This window comes from Microtus pennsylvanicus, chromosome 7 (genome assembly GCF_037038515.1).
Source record: "Microtus pennsylvanicus isolate mMicPen1 chromosome 7, mMicPen1.hap1, whole genome shotgun sequence".
Classification (NCBI taxonomy): domain Eukaryota; kingdom Metazoa; phylum Chordata; class Mammalia; order Rodentia; family Cricetidae; genus Microtus; species Microtus pennsylvanicus.
In genome coordinates, this window is record NC_134585.1 from 2,551,027 (window position 1) to 2,571,821 (window position 20,795).

Genomic DNA, 20,795 nt, shown 5'->3' on the forward strand with positions numbered 1-20,795 from the left:
GAACCGGTGTGCCACATTCTGGCCACAAGGTGGCAGCAGAGACTGGGGAAATTCAGGTGAGACTTCCTGAGGGTCTCACACACACAATAAAAACAAACCCATATAGAGATGTATTTTTTTTTCACTTATGTGTGTCTGTATTTTTGTGAGCCTACGCCTTGTGTGTGCAGTTTCCAGCTGAGGCCCCAAGGGCATCGGATCCCTGGAGCTGTATTTACAGGCGATTGAAAACACCCAATGAGGGTGCTGGGAACTGACTTGGATCCTCGGAAAGAGCACCCTACCAGCTGAGCCTCTCCCCAGCACCTGGACTAGCATTTCACACACCCTTGGGGTAGGCCACTGAGGGGTCCTGCCAGGCTCTGGTCCCACTGTGAGATGCACGGTTCTTCCAAGCCCCTCAGATGCTTTTACAACTAAGACATTTAGAACTCAGAGCTCACAAACCTGCACCACAGCGCAGAGATTATACAAGAGAAATCCAGAAACACAAGAGAAGGGAGAGTGACCTCTGCAGTAGAAGTTCTAGTGAACCCCAGTCTCCACTTCCCTCTAGATCAGTGGAGCGCTCCCCATATCAATGTCTCAGTCTGGGGGTCTCCTGTTGAGTTCTCCTGGCTTTAGAAGCAGACCTAACTCCTGCCAGGGTTTGTCTCAATGATTCTGTGGCCAGGGTAAGTTTCTACCCATTGCTAACCCTCCAAATATCACAGTCTTACATCAAAAATCCATGGGAATGAAGAAGCTGTTCAGGATGAAGTGGATGTGAGCATGGGCCTGGGAATTTGTGGTCTCTTCTTCTGGAGACCCTGTGGTAATAGGGCCCAGGCTGCCCCGCATGCCAGGGTGGTTAAAAATTCCCTGCCTGGCTGCACAGGGCTTACACTCCCTGCAGCTGAGGCTGACCTGGATTCTCCTCTCCTTCCTGGGGTCACAGCTGTACACACCTGGCCGTGGCTCTGGACGTCAGCTGGCAGCAGCTCCGGCACCTGACAGCCATGAGATGCTCAGCTTCCAGCAGGAGTGATTGATTGACAGCAGCCACAGATGACATGCTGGTGTCAGAGCCCTGAGGAGGGCTCTGGGTGTTTGCATCCTCAGCTGCAGCCATGGTCAGGGTCACCTGTCACACATGCGGGGGTTGCAGCTCTGGTGTTTGCATCCTCAGCTGCAGCCATGGTCAGGGTCACCTGTCACACATGCAGGGGTTGCAGCTCTGGTGTTTGCATCCTCAGCTGCAGCCATGGTCAGGGTCACCTGTCACACATGCGGGGGTTGCAGCTGTCCGTTCTAGAGTGCCAGGACCCTTGTATCTTTAAGGAATATTTATTTTGCTTTATTGTTAATTATGTATATATGTTTGTGTCTATGTGTTTGTGTATTTGTGAATGCAGGTACACGTAGAGACCAAAAGAGGGTGCCAGACGCCCTGGAGCTGGAGTTGTGGTTAGTTAGGGAGCTGTGGTTCCTCCGCAAAAGCAGTGTGCCTCTTGCCCACTGCGCTGCCTCTCCAGCCCCAGGAGCCCTGACTCTAGAAGCTTGGTGGCGTCCAGATCTCATCTGGGGTCTGCAGTTTCTCATTGTTGGCTCTTCAAGTCCATCTGTCTTTCTTTAACCCCAGCTTTCTGTCCACTGTCACCCTCCCTCTACGTTAGCTGTCCCTCAGTGTCCCTGCTCCCTGCGGTTTCTGCCCTGGCCACACTCCTTAGTTTCCCCGTTGTTTTTCTGCTGCTGTTGGTGTCTGTATGCATCAAGGTTCACTAGAAGAACAGAATTTATAGACTGAGAATAAGAGAGAGAAAGACACACACACACACACACACACACACAGAGAGAGAGAGAGAGAGAGAGAGAGAGAGAGAGAGAGAGAGAGAGGCAAAGGAAGACAAAAACAGAGAGACAGAGATACAGAGCGAGGAAGGAAAGGTATTTATTAGAATCACTTAGAGCCTGTGGTTCAGCTAATACAACCATAGCTGGCTATGAAGAGAAAGTCCAGGAGCCCAGAAGTTGCTTAGTCCCCGAGGCTGTCTCAGCTGGTCTTCAGTACATGGTGGAATCCCTAGAGAAGTCAGCTCTGATGCCGGTGGAGGAATGGACTTACTCACCAGTGCAAAGCCAGCAGGGAGAGATCAGAACATCTTCTACAGCCTTGTCTGGGTTTCTAGCACAAGGTGGGCCCAGCTTAGAGTTGGGATTTTCTATCTCAATGATCTGGGTTAAAGGTTTGTATTCCCACCTCAAGACCAAGATTAGAAATGGATCTTTGCTGAACAGTGGTGGTACAAGCCTTTAATCCCAGCACTCGGGACGCAGAGGTGGCAGATCTCTGGGTTCAGGCCAGCCTGCTCTACAGAGTGATTTCCAGGGCAGTCATGGCTACAAGGAGAAACCCTGTTTTGAGGAACAAAACAAAATAAACAAAAACAAAGAAACAAAAAATGAAGGGGATCTTGCTTCCTGTTTCAATTTCAGCAAAAACCTCCCAGATGTGGACACTCAATGTTTGGGTTTACTTAATTCCAGATGTAGTCAAGCTGAGAAACAAAACTAGGCACCATAGTGTCCCTGCCAACAGGCTGACGCAGACTTCATCACCGCTGCCTCCACCGCTGGTCCCCGTCTCCTCCTCATGCTACACATGACGGTGATCAGGAGCCGTGAGGACAGAGCAGGTGAGAGGAGCCTGCGTGTCCAAACTAGTAAATTCCTCTATGTGGCTGGAGAGACGGCTCGGTGGTTAGGAATGCTGGCTGTTCTTACAGACGTCCTGGGTTCAGTTCCCAGCCTCCCCCCCCCATGAGTGTGAACAGCCATTGTTGCACATATGGAGATGCATGTATGGACACGCTTACACCCTGAATAAAAATCAATAGATCTTTAGAAAGGACTCTTTATCTAATGTTGTGTGTGCGTGCGCATGGGTGTAAGTGCCAGCAAATGAGAACTGGGTGTCCACGTCATGGCTCACACATGGAAGCCCTAGGATGCAGGAGTCAGTGCTCTCCTCCTACCGTTCCAGGTGTCAGGCTTGGGGCTCAATGCTATAATCTACTTAATCATAATTCACCCCCACTCTCTCTCTCTTCCTTCTTCCTTCCTCCCTTTCTTCTTTTCCTCCCTTTCTTCCTCCCTCTCTCCCACCCAATCTTTTTCTCTCTCCCTCCCTTCCTCCCTTCCTCCCTCTCCCTCTCTTTCCTACAGTGGTGGCCTGGATCTCAGGATTTAGACCAGCCTGGACTAAAACTGACAGAGATCCATCTCCTTGTCTGTGCTGGTATTAAAGGTGTCTGCCACCTCACTCAGTCCCCTCAGTTTGAGACAGGGTTCACATAGCTCAGGCTGACTTTGAACACTCTCTGTAGCTGCAGATGTCCCTGAGTTCCTGATCACCCGGCCTCTCCCTTCTGAGTGCTGAGAGGGCAGGCCTGCCTCACTCCATAGCCTCGGGATCACGTGTCCACCAGCACAGCCAGCTGTAGCTTCTGTACCAGTGCTTATGGTCAGTGCAGCTGATGTGACCACGGTGCCCTGGGAGAGGACACAGTGGACAAGCAGTCATGTCCCTCAATGTCCCCTTAGGCTGTCTGATCTGCTCCTGGCCATTGCTCCCCCTCCCGCTCCCCATGGACAGCATAGGCTGGGGCCTCAGGAGGAGATAAGGTTTCTAACATCAAGGCATCTGGAGTCCAAGGTTCCTTGCAGGTTCCTGCTGAGTCTGTGAAGCCTGGAGTGGGGGGGGGGGGTTGAGCAGGGCTGGGGATGAGGGGGAGTGTAGGGTGGGCACAGGGAAGAGAGATTTCTGGAAGTCTTACTTCCCTTCTTCCTAGTAGTTACTGGAGCAGGAACAGGGCTCCTGATGTGAGCTCTATTTGCAGTCCTGACAGGAGTTGACATCACTCAGAGGAGTCCAGCCAGCTCCTGATGCTTCACAGAGATTCAGTGAGGTCTCCTTTACTTCTTTCTGTCACCCCACAGCCTTTCCTTGACAAGTGTGGCCCCAGGAATCTCCCCAGCAGGCAGCGTTGGTGATGACCGGGGTGAGGGTGAGGTGGGGTGGTGAGGTGAACTTCCACCACCTCTTCCTGATAGAGAAACACGCCCTGTTCCCATTGCTTCAGCTTCCAGTTCTGATGGATGAAGCTCCCCGTGTTCTGTGGGCTGGGAGCGCTCTGTTGGAGCAGGCTGGGACAAAGTCTCTGTAGGGGGGGATGACTCCTATAGGTCATGTCTTCCTATCATGCCGATTTTGTCAAGTAGACTGAGAAACATCTCTTCTCCAGGCGACCTCCTAAATTACAATGGAAGGATCAGAACGACATTAGCACATCCTGACCACTTGTTAGGATGGTGTCAGGTTCTCTCACTATCAAAAGACCAGGTGACCATCTTCTGGGTGCTAGGTGCAAACTGTGCTTTGCAGTCGCTCAGAACTCTGACTGCTATACAAGGTAGAAGGATGATCTGGGACGCTAACCTGCTTTCTGCACAGCTTCCCGCTGCTGTGGGACAGAGGCCCTGGTGAGCCCCCTTCAGGACAGGCTGTGTCCCCACACTCAGGACAGAGGCCCTGGTGAGCCCCCTTCAGGACAGGCTGTGTCCCCACACTGAGGACAGAGGCCCTGGTGAGCCCCCTTCAGGACAGGCTGTGTCCCCACACTCAGGACAGAGGCTCTGGTGGGCCCCCTTCAGGACAGGCTGTGTTCCACACTCAGGACAGAGGCCCTGGTGAGCATCCTTCAGGACAGGCTGTGTCCCCACACTGAGGACAGAGGCCATGGTGAGCCCCCTTCAGGACAGGCTGTGTCCCCACACTCAGGACAGAGGCCATGGTGAGCCCCCTTCAGGACAGGTTGTGTCCCCACACTGAGGACAGAGGCCCTGGTGAACCCCCTTCAGGACAGGCTGAGTCCCCACACTGAGGACAGAGGCCCTGGTGAACCCCCTTCAGGACAGGCTGTGTCCCCACACTGAGGACAGAGGCCCTGGTGAGCCCCCTTCAGGACAGGCTGTGTCCCCACACTGAGGACAGAGGCCCTGGTGAACCCCCTTCAGGACAGGCTGTGTCCCCACACTGAGGACAGAGGCCATGGTGAACCCCCTTCAGGACAGGCTGTGTCCCCACACTGAGGACAGAGGCCCTGGCGAACCCCCTTCAGGACAGGCTGAGTCTCCACGCTCAGGACAGAGGCCCTGGCGAGCCCCCTTCAGGACAGGCTGTGTCCCCACACTCAGGACAGAGGCCTGCGTGGGAAAATGCAGACAGAGACGACTGTGGTGTGAGAGGTGACTGGGAAGGAGTGGACGGACACACGGACACGCTGACAACTCAACCACACATTCCACAGTCTTCACACACGCACGAGGTTCATGGGACAAAACAATTATGGGTGATGTTTTCCCTTTCCCACCAGGGACCCAGACATCCAGGGAACTGGACACCTTAGGGTCTCAATCCTGCTTCCAGGGCACCTGTGTCCTCTCGTGCTGCACACAAGGCTGAAAACTGTCCAGGCTCTGTCCCAGGAGCCCTGATACCACTGCCATCACTGCCCAGCTTAAATAGGAAAATTAAAGCCGTATGTGGTTAATGCAGCCATGAATTGATGGGGGGGGGTATGATTATTGCAGCAATAGAAAACACAGATTAACATTCCTCCAGTCTCAGAAACAATTCATAAAATAAAGAATGCTTCTGAAAGCCGGGCAGTGGTGGCTCACACCTTTAATACCAGCACTAGGGAGGCAAAGGCAGGTGAATCTCTGTGAGTTCAAGGCCAGCCTGATCTACAAGAGCTAGTTCCAACAGAGGCTCCAAAGCTACAGAGAAACCCTGTCTCAAAAAACCAAAACCAAAACCAAACAAACAGGATAGAGAAAAATTTGGCTTCGTGGTGCCTACGTATTATAATGCTCAATGTGTTGAAAGGTGTCAATGGTGTCAAAGGAATGTTAAACAGCCCCACCTTGTGTCAATATTTTGTACAACAGCCATGAGAACTAAATCATAAACAGTTTTCTCAATCTAAGAATTATCATTACATGGATGATACCTTACTGGATGTTTCAGATGCAGATACCTTAGAAAAAGTGTTTGATGAAGTAAAGAGAATTTTGCTTTGCTAGGGATTACAAGTTGTTAATGATAAAAATACAAAGAAGAGATTCTATCAATTGTCTAGGATATAGGATAGGTTTACAGAAAATTCAGCCACAGGAAGTACAAATCAGGAGAGATCAATTACGAACCCTTAATGATTTTCAGAAGTTGCTGGGAGATATTAACTGGCTACAGCCTATAATTGGATTAATTACTCAAGATCTAAGTAATTTATCTCAAACCTTGTGAGGTGATAAGGACTTAAATAATCCAAGAAAATTATCACCTGAGGCTGAGAGAGAATTGGCTTTGGTAGAAAAAAGATCACAGGATGCACATGTGGATCACCTGGATCCAGACCTTGATTGTAGCCCAACCATTCTATCTTATACTCACTTTTATAAAGGAATTCTTCTTCTTTTTCCTCTTCCTCTTCTTCTCCTTCTCCTCCTTTTCATTTGTATTTTGTTTTTTTAGGCCAGGCTGGCCTTGAACTCACAGAGATTCACCTGCCTTTGCCTCCCTAGTGCTGGAATTAAAGGTGTGTGCCAATACCACCTGGCTATAAAGGAATTCTTAAGCAGAAGATAATATTTTAAAGTGAATATTTTTAGCACACAAATTAAGTAAATAAATAAAGACCTATGTAGACAAGTTTTCTGAATTGATTCTGAAAGGAAAAGAGAGACTCCATTAATGCACAAAACAATCCCACACCAGTTTGGAATCAAAGGGTTATTTATTTGAGAGGAAAAACTTACAGAACACCGTCCTACATGACAGCCAGGAAGTCTAGTCGCTGGAGCAAGAGAAGGAGCAGAGGGCTGCCTCTGCTGTTGAAAGAGAAAGAGACCACGCCCCAGTGGGCTGGTATCTCAGCGGCTATTGGCTGAAGGAGTGGAAGGCGCTCCCTGCAGCACTCCATCAAATAGTGGAAAGAGACATAGCAGAAATTGTGGTACCTTTTACTAATGGTAAAATTGCCTCAGTAGGGGCAGAAAATGGGCATTGGCAAAGATCTTGCAGTATTTTTTTTGGGAGAGATTAACAACAATATTCACAGAGCAGGAGACTTCAGTTTATAAAAAGAACTAATTGGATTCTCCCTCATATATTAAAAAGGACATGAATTTCTGGGGCCCCTACATTCTATACTGATACAAATCAATCAGGAAATGCATATATGTCTGGAAAAATGTGTAAAGTTGCTCACAGCCCTTGCGATTCAGTTAAAAAGTCAGAGCGGTATGCCAATCTTATGGTATTATGAGATTTTCCTGAATCTCTTAATATAGTTACTAACTCTCAATATGCAGAAAGAGTTGTTTTACATATTGAAACCACTGAGCTTATTCCAGATGACTCAGAATTATCTTTGCTATTTATTCGGTTACAACAAGTAATCAGATATGGAAATTATCCCTTGTATGTAACACACATCAGATGCCTTAACTGTCTACAAGGCCCTCTAGCACAGGTAATGATGAAACTGAGCAGCAGTTAACAGGGAATGTGCTAGAAGTCTCAGAATTTCATAAAAACACCATGTTACCAGAAAATGTTTAAAAAAAGTTTTTTCTGTCACTTGGCAACAAGCCATGGAAAATATAAGGAAAGGTCCTACTTGTTCTTTGTATAACCAAACTCCATTACCTGCAGAAGTAACTCAAAGAAATGAAATTTGGCAAATGGATGTGTTTCATTTTGCAAGGCTCAGAAAATGGCCGTATGTGCACCATATCATAAAGATATTCAGGGGTGACATGAGCAACAGGTCTGAGTTCTGACAAGGCTGGTTCTCTAATTACACACTTACATCATGAGGATATCTGTACAAATTAAGACAGACAACGCTTCAGCAGATGTCTCCTGTAAAATGAAACAGGTTTTGCATATTACAACATAAAGCATATTTAGGTGTACCACACAACCCTACAGGACAAACTGTCATAGAAAGGTCTAATCACACTTTAAGAGCTCTGCTTAATAAACAGAAAGGAGTGATAAAGACCCAGAGACAGACCACACAATGCTCTGTTAATTGTAATATTTTAAATGCTAATGAGGAAGTGATGACAGCTGCGGAGAGACAGCGGGTGATAGAAACAACTGCCCAGTTAAGTCAGCCTGAATAAAGATGAGTTGACCTCAGAATGGAAACCAGGGTGTGTGTTAGGTTGGGGAAGGGGTTCAGCGTTTGTTTCCACAGGGGAAGAAAGCTGTGGATTCCATCAAGAAGGACAAAGTTTTGATTTGAGCAGGAGAAACCTCTTGATTATGAGAGGTGATAATTCAACAAACATCGTGGTCATTAGGTCTAAACTGACTTATAAGACTGACCAATGCCTTTCATTTGATCAGACAAAACCTGGAAAAAAATGGGAACTCCCCAAAGGTAGGGTTGGGGAAAGGTTCTGGTTTTTCTTTCCAGGAGAATAAAAGCAAGCATCCAATTAAGGAATCTGAAGACCACTGGACAGATGAGACATCTGAAGAAGGAGGATGAATCCTCAGGGGAGAGAGTAATTGACCTGATGGGATAGCACAAATCCAATAGAACAAATTCTCATCAATCTTCCCAGATGTTGTGTTTATGTTCTCTACAGACATATAAGGCAAATGGTGTTTTTGTAGTCCCAGTTCAATTAAAAATTAAAGCTGTCTTTTGAGTTGGAGTGTGTCTCTCTTCTTCTCTAAACCCAAGCAGGTTTGTTAAAGGGAAATCCAAATCTCTGTCTCACGTCAGAAGAGTCACCTGCTGTGGGACAGAAGTTCAAGGCCAGCCTGGTCTACAAAGTGAGTTCCAGGACAGCCAGGGCTGTTACACAGAGCAGCCCTGTCTCAAAAAACAAAACAAAACAAAAGAAAAAGGAAGTTGTTTGTGCCACACTTCCTGCATATTCAGGCAATATGTATTCTTTTCATGTCTCTAATGGGGTTAAAAACTAGATAGTTAAACCATTTTCTTTGTTACCAAATTCAGGAAAGAAACTTAGAAAAGACATGTAAAGTTTATAAGGTTGAGAGACACATGAGCTTGACATGGTTATCTTAGAAATGTCTAAAGTCTAAAAAGATAGTTTTAGGATAGTAACACAAGTTATATTAGAAAGTGGTTTATGTGTAAAACTTTAAGGTATCATAGATAATAATTTCTCAGAATTTTTCAAATACAAATGGATTGGACATTTAAATGTAATTCTGTTTGCTTTTTGTTTTTTGTTTTGTTTTGTTTTGAGACAGGGTTTCTCTGTAGTTTTGGAGCCTGCCCTAGAACTTACTCTGTAGACCAGGCTGGCCTCAAACTCACAGAGATCCACCTGCCTCCGCCTCCTGAGTGCTGGGATTAAAGGTGTGCACCACCACCACATGTAAATGTAATTCCTACCTGATTATTGTTCTTATTGTACATAGTTTCACTATGTTAGAGTTAAAACTTTTCCTTTTTATTTATTTAGACAAAGGGGAAATGTCGAGGGATATTTAATTGTACTGTGAAACTGAAGACTGTTAATAAAGTTATCCTTGAGTCAGGGTGCGCAGTCAACAACCAGCTGTCTGGAATTAGCCATAGAGGTTTTGGAGGACCCAGGATACGATAAGATAGAGAGGCAGAGAAAAGAGCAGGGCGGGGCCTATAAAGATTCATGGGGATATCTATGTGGGAAGCATGGAGAGAGAGGATCAGTTGGTTTTTCTTCTGTTGCTTTCTTGACCTATCAGGTTTTACCCCAATATCTGACTTCTGAGATTTATTAATGATAGAACAATTTACATAAACAAATTAACATGGCTGTGTCCCCTGCTTGAGGAGTGGATTTCCTCCACCCAGACGGAGACAGTGACAGCAGACCAAGGAAGACATCCATCCACAGTCAGCTCTGTGAGCCCTGAGCTCACTGGTCCCTCACAGGAGCCTGGGTGAGTCGGGGATAACCACTGACAGCCACCCCAGTGCGCATGTCCACTCACACAGCTGCACCACTGACAGACCCCCAGTGCGCATGTCCGCTCACACAGCTGCACCACTGACAGCCCCCCCCAGTGCGCATGTCCGCTCACACAGCTGCACCACTGACAGCCCCCCCAGGGCGCATGTCCGTTCACACAGCTGCACCACTGACAGCCACCCCAGTGCGCATGTCCGCTCACACAGCTGCACCACTGACAGACACCCCCAGTGCACATGTCCGCTCACACAGCTGCACCACTGACAGCCCCCCCCAGTGCGCATGTCCGCTCACACAGCTGCACCACTGACAGCCCCCCCAGGGCGCATGTCCGTTCACACAGCTGCACCACTGCGGTCCCCTGCACAGCTCCCAGCAGCTCCACTCCACATCTCCTCTCCCTCAGGAACTGCAGCTGGTTTAACCCTGAGAGGGAACCGCTACATTGTGTCAGCTCCGTGAACCTGTAGCTTCTTGTGTTTCCTGAGCCTCATCAGCTCCTCCTGGCTCCAGCAGGGATGTTTCAGACCAGAGGAAAATTCACAGTCACCTCCCTCTTCAACAGCTCTTTGTTAACACAACCTCATATAGTAGGAGCGGCGGGCTGCGTTCCTGCCGCCCCGACTCCCGGCCACCAGCTAGCTTTACACCCGAAATAATTACGTGGAAACTGCATTCTTTTAAACATTGTCTGGCCCATTAGTTCCAGCCTCTTATTGGCTAATTCTCACATCTCAATTGACCCATTTCTAATAATCTGTATAGCACCACGAAGTGGTAGCTTACCAGGAAGGATCTTAACCTGCGTCTGTGTCAAAGAGGAGAGTCATGGTGACTGCCTCACTGCCTTCTTCCCAGCATTCAGTTCTGTCTACTCCGCCTATCTAAGCAGCTGTCCTATCAAAGGCCAAGCATTTTCTTTATTAATTAACCAATGAAAGCAACAGATAGACAGATGACCCACCTCCATCAACCTCAGGCCAAGTGCTGGGGTGTCACGTGCAGCCCCAGGTCCCCTCACACTGAGGTCACAGTCACCTGACCTTTTCCCTCATAAAGTCCTACCATTTTCCCTTCATCTCTCTTCTTTGACAAGCAATCTTATATTTCATTTTTAATTTTTCTTCATTCCTCGTATACTTATTGTGTATTAATGTTATCTGTGGTCAACATTGGGACCCATCATCCGTCACAAGATAAAGATGGCAGCCCCATGAAAGAGGTTATCACCTCCTTGGTCTTCAGACATCTCTGCTAAGGCTACTGGACATCATAAAGCTAGAAGAGAAAACTGCAGAGGCCGGAACCTGGAGCAGGGAATGAAGGATTTTCCATCTCTGGCATTCCCCACAATATTTTATTTTAATTTATGAATTTTACATCTATGAGGGTTTTTGTTTTTTGCTAGTAGTGTTTGCATGTAGTAGTAGACATCTGCATGGTGTCCAGAGGGGCATTGGATGTCATGGAACAGGAATTAAGGATGGTTATGAGCCATCAGGTGGGTGCTGGGATCTGAACCTGGGTCCTCTGCAAGAGCAGCAAGTGCTCTCAAGCCCTGAGCCATCTCTTCATTCCCTGGATCATGTTTTTTAATAAACATAAATCTAAAGTAGTCTCAGCCTGTAAATCCTTGAGTCTCCACTGGAGGGAGCACAGGATTCCCAGAGGCAGAGAGGGAGAGGGGACCTTGGGCAGAACACAGGACAGATCTGAGATGAGACCCTGGGGATCCCTCCTCTCTGCCCATCCTACAACCTGGGTTAGATTCTGATAGATGGGAAAGAAGAGAACCTTCAGGTTGGGGCCTGAAGGGAGACAGGAGCTCAGGAGACTAAAGCTCATGTTCTCATCCCACTGTCTCCTGAGTGCAGGGACCTAGTTGGGCCTTGAGGGGACAAGGACGGAAAACACTCAGGGACCCCATAGGATAATGAGGCAGACACCACTCACAGGAGCAAGAACAGGCCTAGTCCTCCATACTAGCTAAAGAGACAAGAAATTAACAGAGAAGACAGAGGAAAGAGTCATAGCCAGGACAGCAGCCCTGGTGGCTCATAATCCTGGGGACAGGACATGGCTCTGGCCATCCCAGTGTCCCTGTGATCAGAGATGTCAGTTTGTGGTTCTAAGTGATGAAGAGAACAGAGCCAGGAGGGGACAGAGCTGAGGAGTGACCTTGTCAATGACAACAACGCACTGAGCTCCACCTGGGCACAGCCCTGTTCTCACTCAGATCCCGCAGGTCATCCTGTCCCACCAGATGCACACAGCATAGTGAACACAGATTCTGGGAGGTTCTCCACGCTGTCATTTATTTCCTCCATAAACTCTATCTCAGTCCTTTATTTTACCACCAATCAACCTTTGAGATCAAGGACATTAACAATCAAGTTCACATTCAGATTCTCATTTTCAGTGGGGAAGTCAGGGCTGCAGCTCAGGGCAGCATGGAGGAGACAGGATGGAGATTCCCCTCCTGTCTGCAGGAACAGGAAGGTTGGCTGTGGAAGGGAACCGGGCAGTGCAGGGACAGACAGGATCCTGGTGTGCAGGGTGGGCTGGGCTCCCCAGTTCTTCACACTGAGCCCATAGGATCACAGGGAACATCAGACACTATTGTTGAGAGTGGACTGGGGGGCTCTGGATGTCACAGGAGAGACCTGAACACATCGTCTGTCACTACATCCACACCAGGCAGCTGTCTTCACGCTACAGAACAGGAGTCATGAACAATCACTGTGAAGACAACATCCCCACAACCCACCACACACTCAAAGCTGATTCTGGGAGTCCCTGAAACCCAATCATGTCCACTCTGCCCCTCCCCAAGTCAGGCCCCAGAGGGTCACCTTTACAGTCTGGGAGAGACACATCGGAGCTCTGGGAACTGTCCCTGCCTGGGGTAAAAATATATATATTCATGGGAAGGTAAAAATTTGGCCCCTAGAAGATTTACTGCAGGAGCTCTTATGTATTGCCAGAGCTCCCCAAATACATCAGCTTCACCCCACAGGCCTCAGGGACAATCCTGCCCCCCACTCTTACCTGGAGCTGGAGCATAGTTTCCTCCTTTTCCACCTGTGAGAAGAAAAGCTGTGAGAGACCAGGGAAGTCCCCGACGCTAGGAAGTTTCCAGAACTGACAGCAGACCCAGGTTAGAGACAGCAGCAATGAGGGGTGTGGATGTGTTTCCCATTAATGAGGCAGAGCACACTTCTAAAAGGGGCAGAGAGGGAACTCAGACCCTGCCCTTTCCTACCTGTGTTTCTCCTCCTCTTCATCACAACAGCCACCACAGCTCCAATGACCACAGCTCCAAGGAGAACCAGACCAGCAATGACTGCCACGATGGGGACTGTGGACTGAGGAGGCTCTGGGATGGAAGGACAGGGAGGGAAGGTGAGGGTCATGACCCCAGCTCTCATCCCTGACCCTGCTCAGGGTCTGTAGAAGCCTCCAGCTTTCCGTGACCCCAGCTCTGCACCCACTCCCTCCTTACCCCATCTCAGGGTGAGGGGCTGCCTAAGCCCCTCATGGTACACATGGCATGTGTATTTGTGCTCCTCCCCAGAAGGCACCACCAGAGATGCCCACTTCTGGAAGGTTCCATCCCCAGTAGGTCTGGTCTCCACCAGCTCCATATCCTGAGTCTGTTCCTCCTCCTCCCTCTGCCAGGTCAGGTCGATAAAGGCAGGGTAGAAGCCCATGGCCCAGCACCTCAGGGTGACGTCACCTTTAGGTCCAGGATGATGGGTCACATGTGCCTTTGGGGGGTCTGTGTGGAAAATTAAATCCCACAATTAACAAGATAAACTGAAACCTGTAAAGACAAAGCTATAACAATGTTGACACTGAACTGTGTGACTGTTTGAGCACTTCTGTCATCACACAGTGACCTGCAGGTAGAGCTGGTCCCCTCATCACAGAACTGCAGTTTCCTGGGAACCCAGAAGCTAAGAGGGAATCCACATGAGCCAGCAGGTCACCATGGTCTTCCTTATGTGATGTTCTGTAGCATGAGTTAGGTAGTAAAAGAATGAAGGGATGGAAAACAATTTATATACATGATATTAATTTTCATATCCAAATAAGAAATTAGGGGAACAGGTTACATGAAATGTGCCACTAATTCCTGCTGCCACCACTGAGGCACAGCCACTGTGGCCATCTTTCTGTCCAGCATCAACTGTCCATCCAGGTGAACAGCCATCACCACAGTGAGCAGCAGAAATGTGGTGACCCTCTGACAATCAGGGGAGAAAATGACTCCCAACTCCTGTCTCTGAGGGACAAGATACCAGGTACGGTCACCCAGGATCCCTGAAGTTTGCTGTGGAGCCCAGTGCAGCTCTCACTGGGACACAGCGGTGCTCACAGGGTGTGTGGATCTTCCCTGTCACTCCAGTCCTGGATTGCAGAAGACCCTGTCTCTGAGGAAGTTCAGTTCCTAATTCACTAGGCCTACACTGTAACTTTTTGGGTCACAGGGAGAGCAGGGGTCTCTGGATGGTTAATTCTGCCAGAAAATAGTCTAAGTTTCCAGGAATCTTTCTTATTTAAAGGGAACTCTGACTTAACTTGTCTCATTATCCATAGTCCCCACGGCACCTGTGGAGACTGATACACATGATAACACAGGGGAGGGAGAGAAGGAATAACGTCCCAGTGAGGAAGAAAAACTTAAAGCAAAATGACCACAAGAAAGAGAGAGAGAGAGAGAGAGAGAGAGAGAGAGAGAGAGAGAGAGAGAGAGAGAGAAAGAAGAAGAAGAAGAAGAAAAGAAAATAAAAGAAAGAAAAAAAGAAACAAAAACACCCACAATTTACTATTTGTCCAGCGAACCCCTTTTAGGAAGAGATAGAATTGGGGTGTGGGATGGATGCAAACTTGACACACAGGAATCTGGGAGAATTTATTCTTTGGAAAGTTCTAGAAACTGGGGAGCAGGCTAGGGTAGAGTAAGTCCGTGTCTCCCATTAGGTGAAGGAGACTCCGGTCCTGGTGTGTCAGGGCTGACACACTCAGATGACAGGACTCGGTGTCCACAGACACTGGGTGTGGGCAGAGAACCCGGCCTGGGAGAGGCCATGGCTGACAGGGGCTGCAGACTGAAGGAGCCACAATTGGTGATGTCGGGATCCTCTCTCCTCCCTCCTGAGACAGATGTGGAACTGTCCAGGGAGAAGGCTGAGCCCTGGGAGGTCAGTGCAGTCCCTGCCATGCTGGATCAGGAGACCCAGGGACCCTGTCTGCCCTCAGAGACAGGGGCATGACCCCAGCGAGGGTTTCCTCTTCCTCAGAACTGAGCCCAGCCCGAGGGCAGAGGGAGGAGTTGCCCGCGGCCCCCGCACCTGTGCGCAGCAGCGCGTCCTTCCCGTTCTCCAGGTGTCTGCGCAGCCATTGCACGCACGTGTCCTCCAGGTAGGCCTTGTCTCTCTCTGCCTCCCCAGCCTGCTCCCACTTCCGCTGGGTGATCTGCGCCGCCGTGTCCGCCGCCGTCCACGTCGTCAGGTCCTCGTTCAGGGCGATGTAATCGCGGCCGTCGTAGGCGTACTGGTCATACCCGCGGAGGAGGCGCCCGTCAGACCCCAACTCACAGCCGTACATCCGCTGGATGGTGTGAGAGCCTGCGGGGACCCCGCGGTCAGCCCCGCCCACCTGTTCTGCTCCGGGGTCACCCGAGGCCCCGCCCACCAGAGGTCAGCCAGCGCAACAGCCCTGCCCTGAGGCCCCGCCCCCGTCACCCACGCCCGCGTTCCCGCCCACCCGCGGACTTTAAACCGAAAGGGAAACCGGGTCCGGTCCCCGCTCTCCTCCTGAACCTCGGACCTGGGACCCGGGACGACTCCGGCCCGTGCGTGGGGACGTGGAGGGGTCGTGACCTCCGACCGCGGTCACTCACCGCCCTCGCTCTGGTTGTAGTAGCGGAGCGCGGTCTTCAGGTTCCCTCGGAAAATCTGCTCGGTGTTCTTGGCTACCTGTGTGCTCCTCTCCCAATACTCCGGCCCCTCCTGCTCCACCCACGGCGCCCGCGACTCCATCCTCGGAGTCTCCGCGTCGCTGTCGTAGCGCACGAACTGCGTGTCGTCCACGTAGCCGACTTCCATGTACCGGGGCTCCCCGAGGCCGGGCCGGGACACGGCGGTGTGGAAATACCGCATGGAGTGCGAGCCTGGGGGCGACGCACAGTGAGACCCCGACCCTGCTCCCAGGACCCCGGGCAGGAGCGCGGGTCGGAAGGGGAGCAGGGCGCGGGGCTCGGGACGCGGGTGGGGAAGGGGCGGGAGGGTTCGGCTGGGCCACGCGGGGACGCGGCTTCCCCGGTGCCGCCCCCGCCCTCCCCGCAGAGCCCGTTTCCCTCCCGACCCCGCACTCACCCGCGCGGGTCGGGGTCGGGGCCAGAGCGGCCGCCAGCAGCAGGAGCAGCGTGCGTGGGGCCATCGCCCTCATCTCAGATCTGCGGAGACTCTGAGTTCCGCGGTCTGCGTGGACTTTATAACCGGTGACTGCGGCGACGCTGGTTGGTTCCCCGGGATCTCGTCACCCAATGGGGGTGAGAACCGCCAAGTTGTCATCAGTGTCCGGGCAGAAGGACCTGACCCAGGTTAGGAGCTGGAGAAGTGAAACTGGGGACAGGGGAATCCCCAGCCCTGGGCTTCCCCACCCAGACCTCACCCTCCTGGGGACCAAGACTTTGCCTGAGCCCTGTGTTGCGGGATGGGGCGCTGTGTGTCATGGTGTCTCTGAGCCGCCTAAGGCCAAAGGCACCTCAGGTTAGTGAGAGCGTGAAGTTTCCAGGTAAAATACACTCAGCACTTAAAATGAATGTTCAGGGAAACAGGTGCTGTCGGAGTCCTGGAGGGTGCGGGGCTGCTGTGGACACCTGCATCGGGAGGTGACTGGAGATTTTACAGCTCTGATTAAGCACTTTCGACACACTGTGTTATATGTGACTCTCCCTGCAGGAAGGAGGCCCTGCTCACCTCTGCTTTCCCTTTCTACTTCAGTTGTGTTTCGTTGAGATTTGAAGACAGCAAGTAAAAAAATTCCAGAGAAACAAAAAATTAATAAATTTAATTTTTCTTCACACTATTGAACCGAATGCTACCGTGACTATCCAGTGTGTACTGTGTCGTGAGAATGACTCTCTGTCCACAGTCTACATGAATGAGGAACTCAGAAGTCAACTGTTATCAGATCCAGTGTCCCACAGGCCTGTGACGTTCATCTCTCTCATCTCATCAGCTCATAAAGTGAGAGCGAAGGTCAGAGGAGGGGGGAGAGAGAGAGAGAGAGAGAGAGAGAGAGAGAGAGAGAGAGAGAGAGAGATTGATTATGTAACTATCATTTTATTCTGCTTTATATTTAGTTACTCTTAACTCTTACTTACTGTGGTTTATTCCCTAAAGCAACTGCACCATGGAAGTGTGTGCACACAGGGAAACGAAGTGCAGACAGCGTCAGTGCCCTGTTGTATTTGGTCCCCACAGGGGTCTCTTCCCATGGAGAAGGGGTCTACTGTGCTGAGACAATGACCCAGGTCCACACGGACAATCTCAGGACTATGGAATGAAGATCCGTGTAAACACAGGCACCTGGAGCCACAGATGATCATCTGGGAACAAACACTAGGAGTCTGAGTGTAAGCACAGGCTGTGAAGACACGATCCTAAGTGAAGAGGCAAAGTCTCTGCTTACAGGTGAGATCCCTGAGCATCAGGTTTGGCAATGGGAGCTGCCCACTGCAGGTGAACACAGGAGCCTGGTGTCTGTGGGAGTCTGTGTGGTGCTTGAGGCCAGCGCCTCAGCTTTAAAGAGAAGTATCTGTGCCTTGCATACCAACCTGCTGTTGATGTTATTGTGTTCCTGGAAGTGACTTTTCTCCTAGAAGATTCAGGGTTTGACTACTGGAGAGAAGAAAGAAGAGGAAGGGTGAGGAGAGGATGAAGTGAGTCTGACCTGCAGGTTTCTTCTGGTTTTTGTTTTGTTTTGAGACAAGGTCTGTCTCCACAGCTCTAGCTGTCTTTCTTTGATCTCACAGAAACCCCCCTGCCTTTGCATCCCTCGTCCTGGGATTAGAGGCTGTGTCATCACACCTGGCTTTAGTTACTTTTCTATGGCTGTGAAGACACTGTGACCCCAGCAACTTATAAAAGGCCTTGTTAGATTTGGGGTTAAGTTTTCAGAGGGTTTGAGTCCATGAGGCAGAGGAAGCTGTGGTGGCAGGAACAGCTGAGAGCTCACATCGTGATCCACAGGCAAGTGTCAGAGACACTGGGAATAGTGGGAGTCTTTAAAACCTCCGTGCCCAGTCCCAGTGACACACCTGCTCCAACAAGGCCACACCTCCTGATCCTTCCCAAACAGTTCCATCAGCTGGATCTGAAGTATCTAAACCTCTGAGCCTGTGTCCATTCTCATTCAAACCCCCACAGTATTCAGTGTGGGATGTCAGATGCCCTGAAGGGATCTGCAGATGTGTCCACTGTGATCTGTAGACACAAACAGGAGGACCCCACTGCATTGGGATCTCCCTCTTTGCTTCTATCTCCTCCTGCCCAGTCCTCTGCCTTCTCCCTCAGGTCTCACCCCAGAGGTGCCCAGCACCCCTCACTCCAGAGTTCTGCACTAACACTGTCTCCTCCTTTGCATCTAGTTTCTCTCTGTGGTCAGCCATCTTACTGTGAGCCAGGCTGTGTGGTTTCATCCTGTAAAAGCTGCAATAGGGGCTGGAGAGGTGGCTCAAGGTAAGGAGCACCTGTTGCTGTTGCAGAGGATCCAGGTTCAGTTCCCAGCACCCATATGCTGCTTCCCCACCATCAGTGACTCCAGTTCCAGGGATCCTGTGCCTGGTGCACCTGCACACTTTTAGGCTTAAAATATACAATCTAATAAACACAAAATTAAAATTTTTAAAATGCTCTATCATGTCTCTCTTCCTCTCCTACACATCTAGAGTGTGGGTCCCAGGGGCTGAGGGCACAGGGCTGTTGAGTCAACATTGCACCTCCAGCCAAAGGAGTCAGAGCAGGAGCAGGACAGGGACTGGTGACTGAAAGAGACTGTGCTGAAATGGTAATTTGCAAAGCAGCATAAAATAAAAAATACAAAAAGATTTCATCCTATAGACCTACTGTGCACAGTGGATCACAGCCTCATCCCAGGCAGAAGACACTGTGTGTTCATCTGTGCACTTGAACCATGTGCTAGTTTTTAATTGCTGCTGAACAAGAAAAATTTTACTACTTAAATAGTCCCTTGTGACAGACCATGACATCCCCAACATCCAGAGAGTTCCTGCAGTTAGTGATGCCCCTGTCCCCATCTTCATTCTTACTTCAGGCCCTCCAGGCTCTTACTTTATTAATATGAAGGAGACGCATCAGAGTCTAGGGTGAAAGTTCAACCTACTGAAGAAAAAACACTGGACTGGGTCTGAGCCCACAGAGGGTGAGGCTGAAGGGACCCGTGGCTGCCTGAGCTGCCCCACAGGCTCCTGTTCACACTACTCCAAGGGTCTCAGGACTCAGGCTGCCCTGCCTTCATCAAACTTACAGGCAGGTGGAACATCACATCCTTTTCCACCAGTGGGAAGAAGACATCTTGTTTTCTTTCAGGGAGTGTAGGGGCAAATAATTTTAGCCGCTTTTCTGGCACAGACTTTTATTTTTGATTCAATCCGTAAGAAAGAACTTCTGTACATCATGGAATTAGTAAAGAGAGAGATTTATTCTACAAAGATGCTTAATTGAAACAAAGGAATAGAGAGGGGGCTTCACCCAGGAATTTATCACTAGGTGTTCTGTATACAGCAGCGGAACCTCATGGGAATACACATCCCAGTAGACATCACGGGCACAGATTTACACATCACCGGAACAACATGGGAATACGTATCAACAGCACACCATCACGGGAACAGGCTTACACATCACCGGAACAACATGGGAATACGTATTAGCAGCACACCATCACGGGAACAGGCTTACACATCACCGGAACCACATGGGAATACGTATCAACAGCACACCATCATGGGAACAGGCTTACACATCACCGGAACAACATGGGAATACGTATCAACAGCACACCATCACGGGAACAGGCTTACACATCACCGGAACCACATGGGAATATGTATCAACAGCACACCATCACGGGCACAGGCTTACACATCACCGGAACCACATGGGAACACGTATCAGCAGCACACCATCACGGGAACAGGCTTACACATCACCGGAACCACATGGGAACACGTATCAGCAGCACACCATCACGGGCACAGGCTTACACATCACCGGAACCACATGGGAACACGTATCAGCAGCACACCATCACGGGCACAGGCTTACACTCATCTGACGGCACGTCTCTCCCGGGTTGAGACAGCAGCAGCTCGAGCTGTTCCCAGGCTGTGAAGCCTCATGAACAGAGGGGGCTCATTGCCCAGTCATCGGCAGTCGTCCAAACACCTGGTCCAGTGCGCACGTCCACTCCCAGACGCTGGCCAGATGTCAAGGATGCAAAACACATTGACAGGTCTCTGTCTTATTTAAAACAAAGTCCTCCCTGTTCTCGATCCTGAGAAATGGCCAGGTCCTCGCAGCAGAGAAGAGGGATCATCTATAGTTCCTGCCTTAGACTCTGCAGAGCCTCAGCTCAAGCCTCTCCATGTTAAAATTACCCTCCTCGCAGGGAGGGAGCAGATCCATGGAAACTAAAAGAGGCTTCAAGGTCTG

At 50.0% G+C, this 20,795-nt stretch overlaps 2 protein-coding genes and 1 long non-coding RNA gene across 10 annotated transcripts in view; 1 reads left to right on the top strand and 2 right to left on the bottom strand.

The window, feature by feature from the left end:
• The window catches only part of LOC142854236 (H-2 class I histocompatibility antigen, D-D alpha chain-like), a 99,724-nt gene extending 83,141 nt beyond the window's left edge, over positions 1-16,583 (bottom strand). For 3 of the 8 annotated variants that reach the window (XM_075979526.1, XM_075979533.1, XM_075979525.1), the window contains exons 1-4: positions 16,431-16,583; positions 15,956-16,225; positions 15,405-15,680; positions 13,771-13,828 (exon numbers count right to left, since the gene is read on the bottom strand). In XM_075979526.1, the coding sequence (XP_075835641.1) occupies positions 13,771-13,828; positions 15,405-15,680; positions 15,956-16,225; positions 16,431-16,503 (677 nt within the window). In that variant the 5' untranslated portion in view covers positions 16,504-16,583. Of the gene's footprint in view, positions 1-12,338; positions 12,763-12,902; positions 12,951-13,098; positions 13,132-13,312; positions 13,427-13,552; positions 13,829-15,404; positions 15,681-15,955; positions 16,226-16,430 lie in introns of those variants that run through there. The other 5 variants (XM_075979522.1, XM_075979523.1, XM_075979531.1 and 2 more) reach the window with 5 other exon arrangements.
• LOC142854233 (H-2 class I histocompatibility antigen, Q10 alpha chain-like) overlaps positions 12,674-20,795 on the bottom strand; it is a 34,107-nt gene continuing 25,985 nt past the window's right edge. The window contains exon 7 of the mRNA XM_075979513.1: positions 12,674-12,762. Within this exon, the coding sequence (XP_075835628.1) occupies positions 12,758-12,762 (5 nt within the window). The 3' untranslated portion in view covers positions 12,674-12,757. The remainder of the gene's footprint in view (positions 12,763-20,795) is intronic.
• On the top strand, positions 16,643-18,971 carry LOC142854242 (uncharacterized). The gene is made up of 2 exons (XR_012911307.1): positions 16,643-17,318; positions 17,368-18,971. It is a non-coding gene; the product is annotated as an uncharacterized LOC142854242 (long non-coding RNA).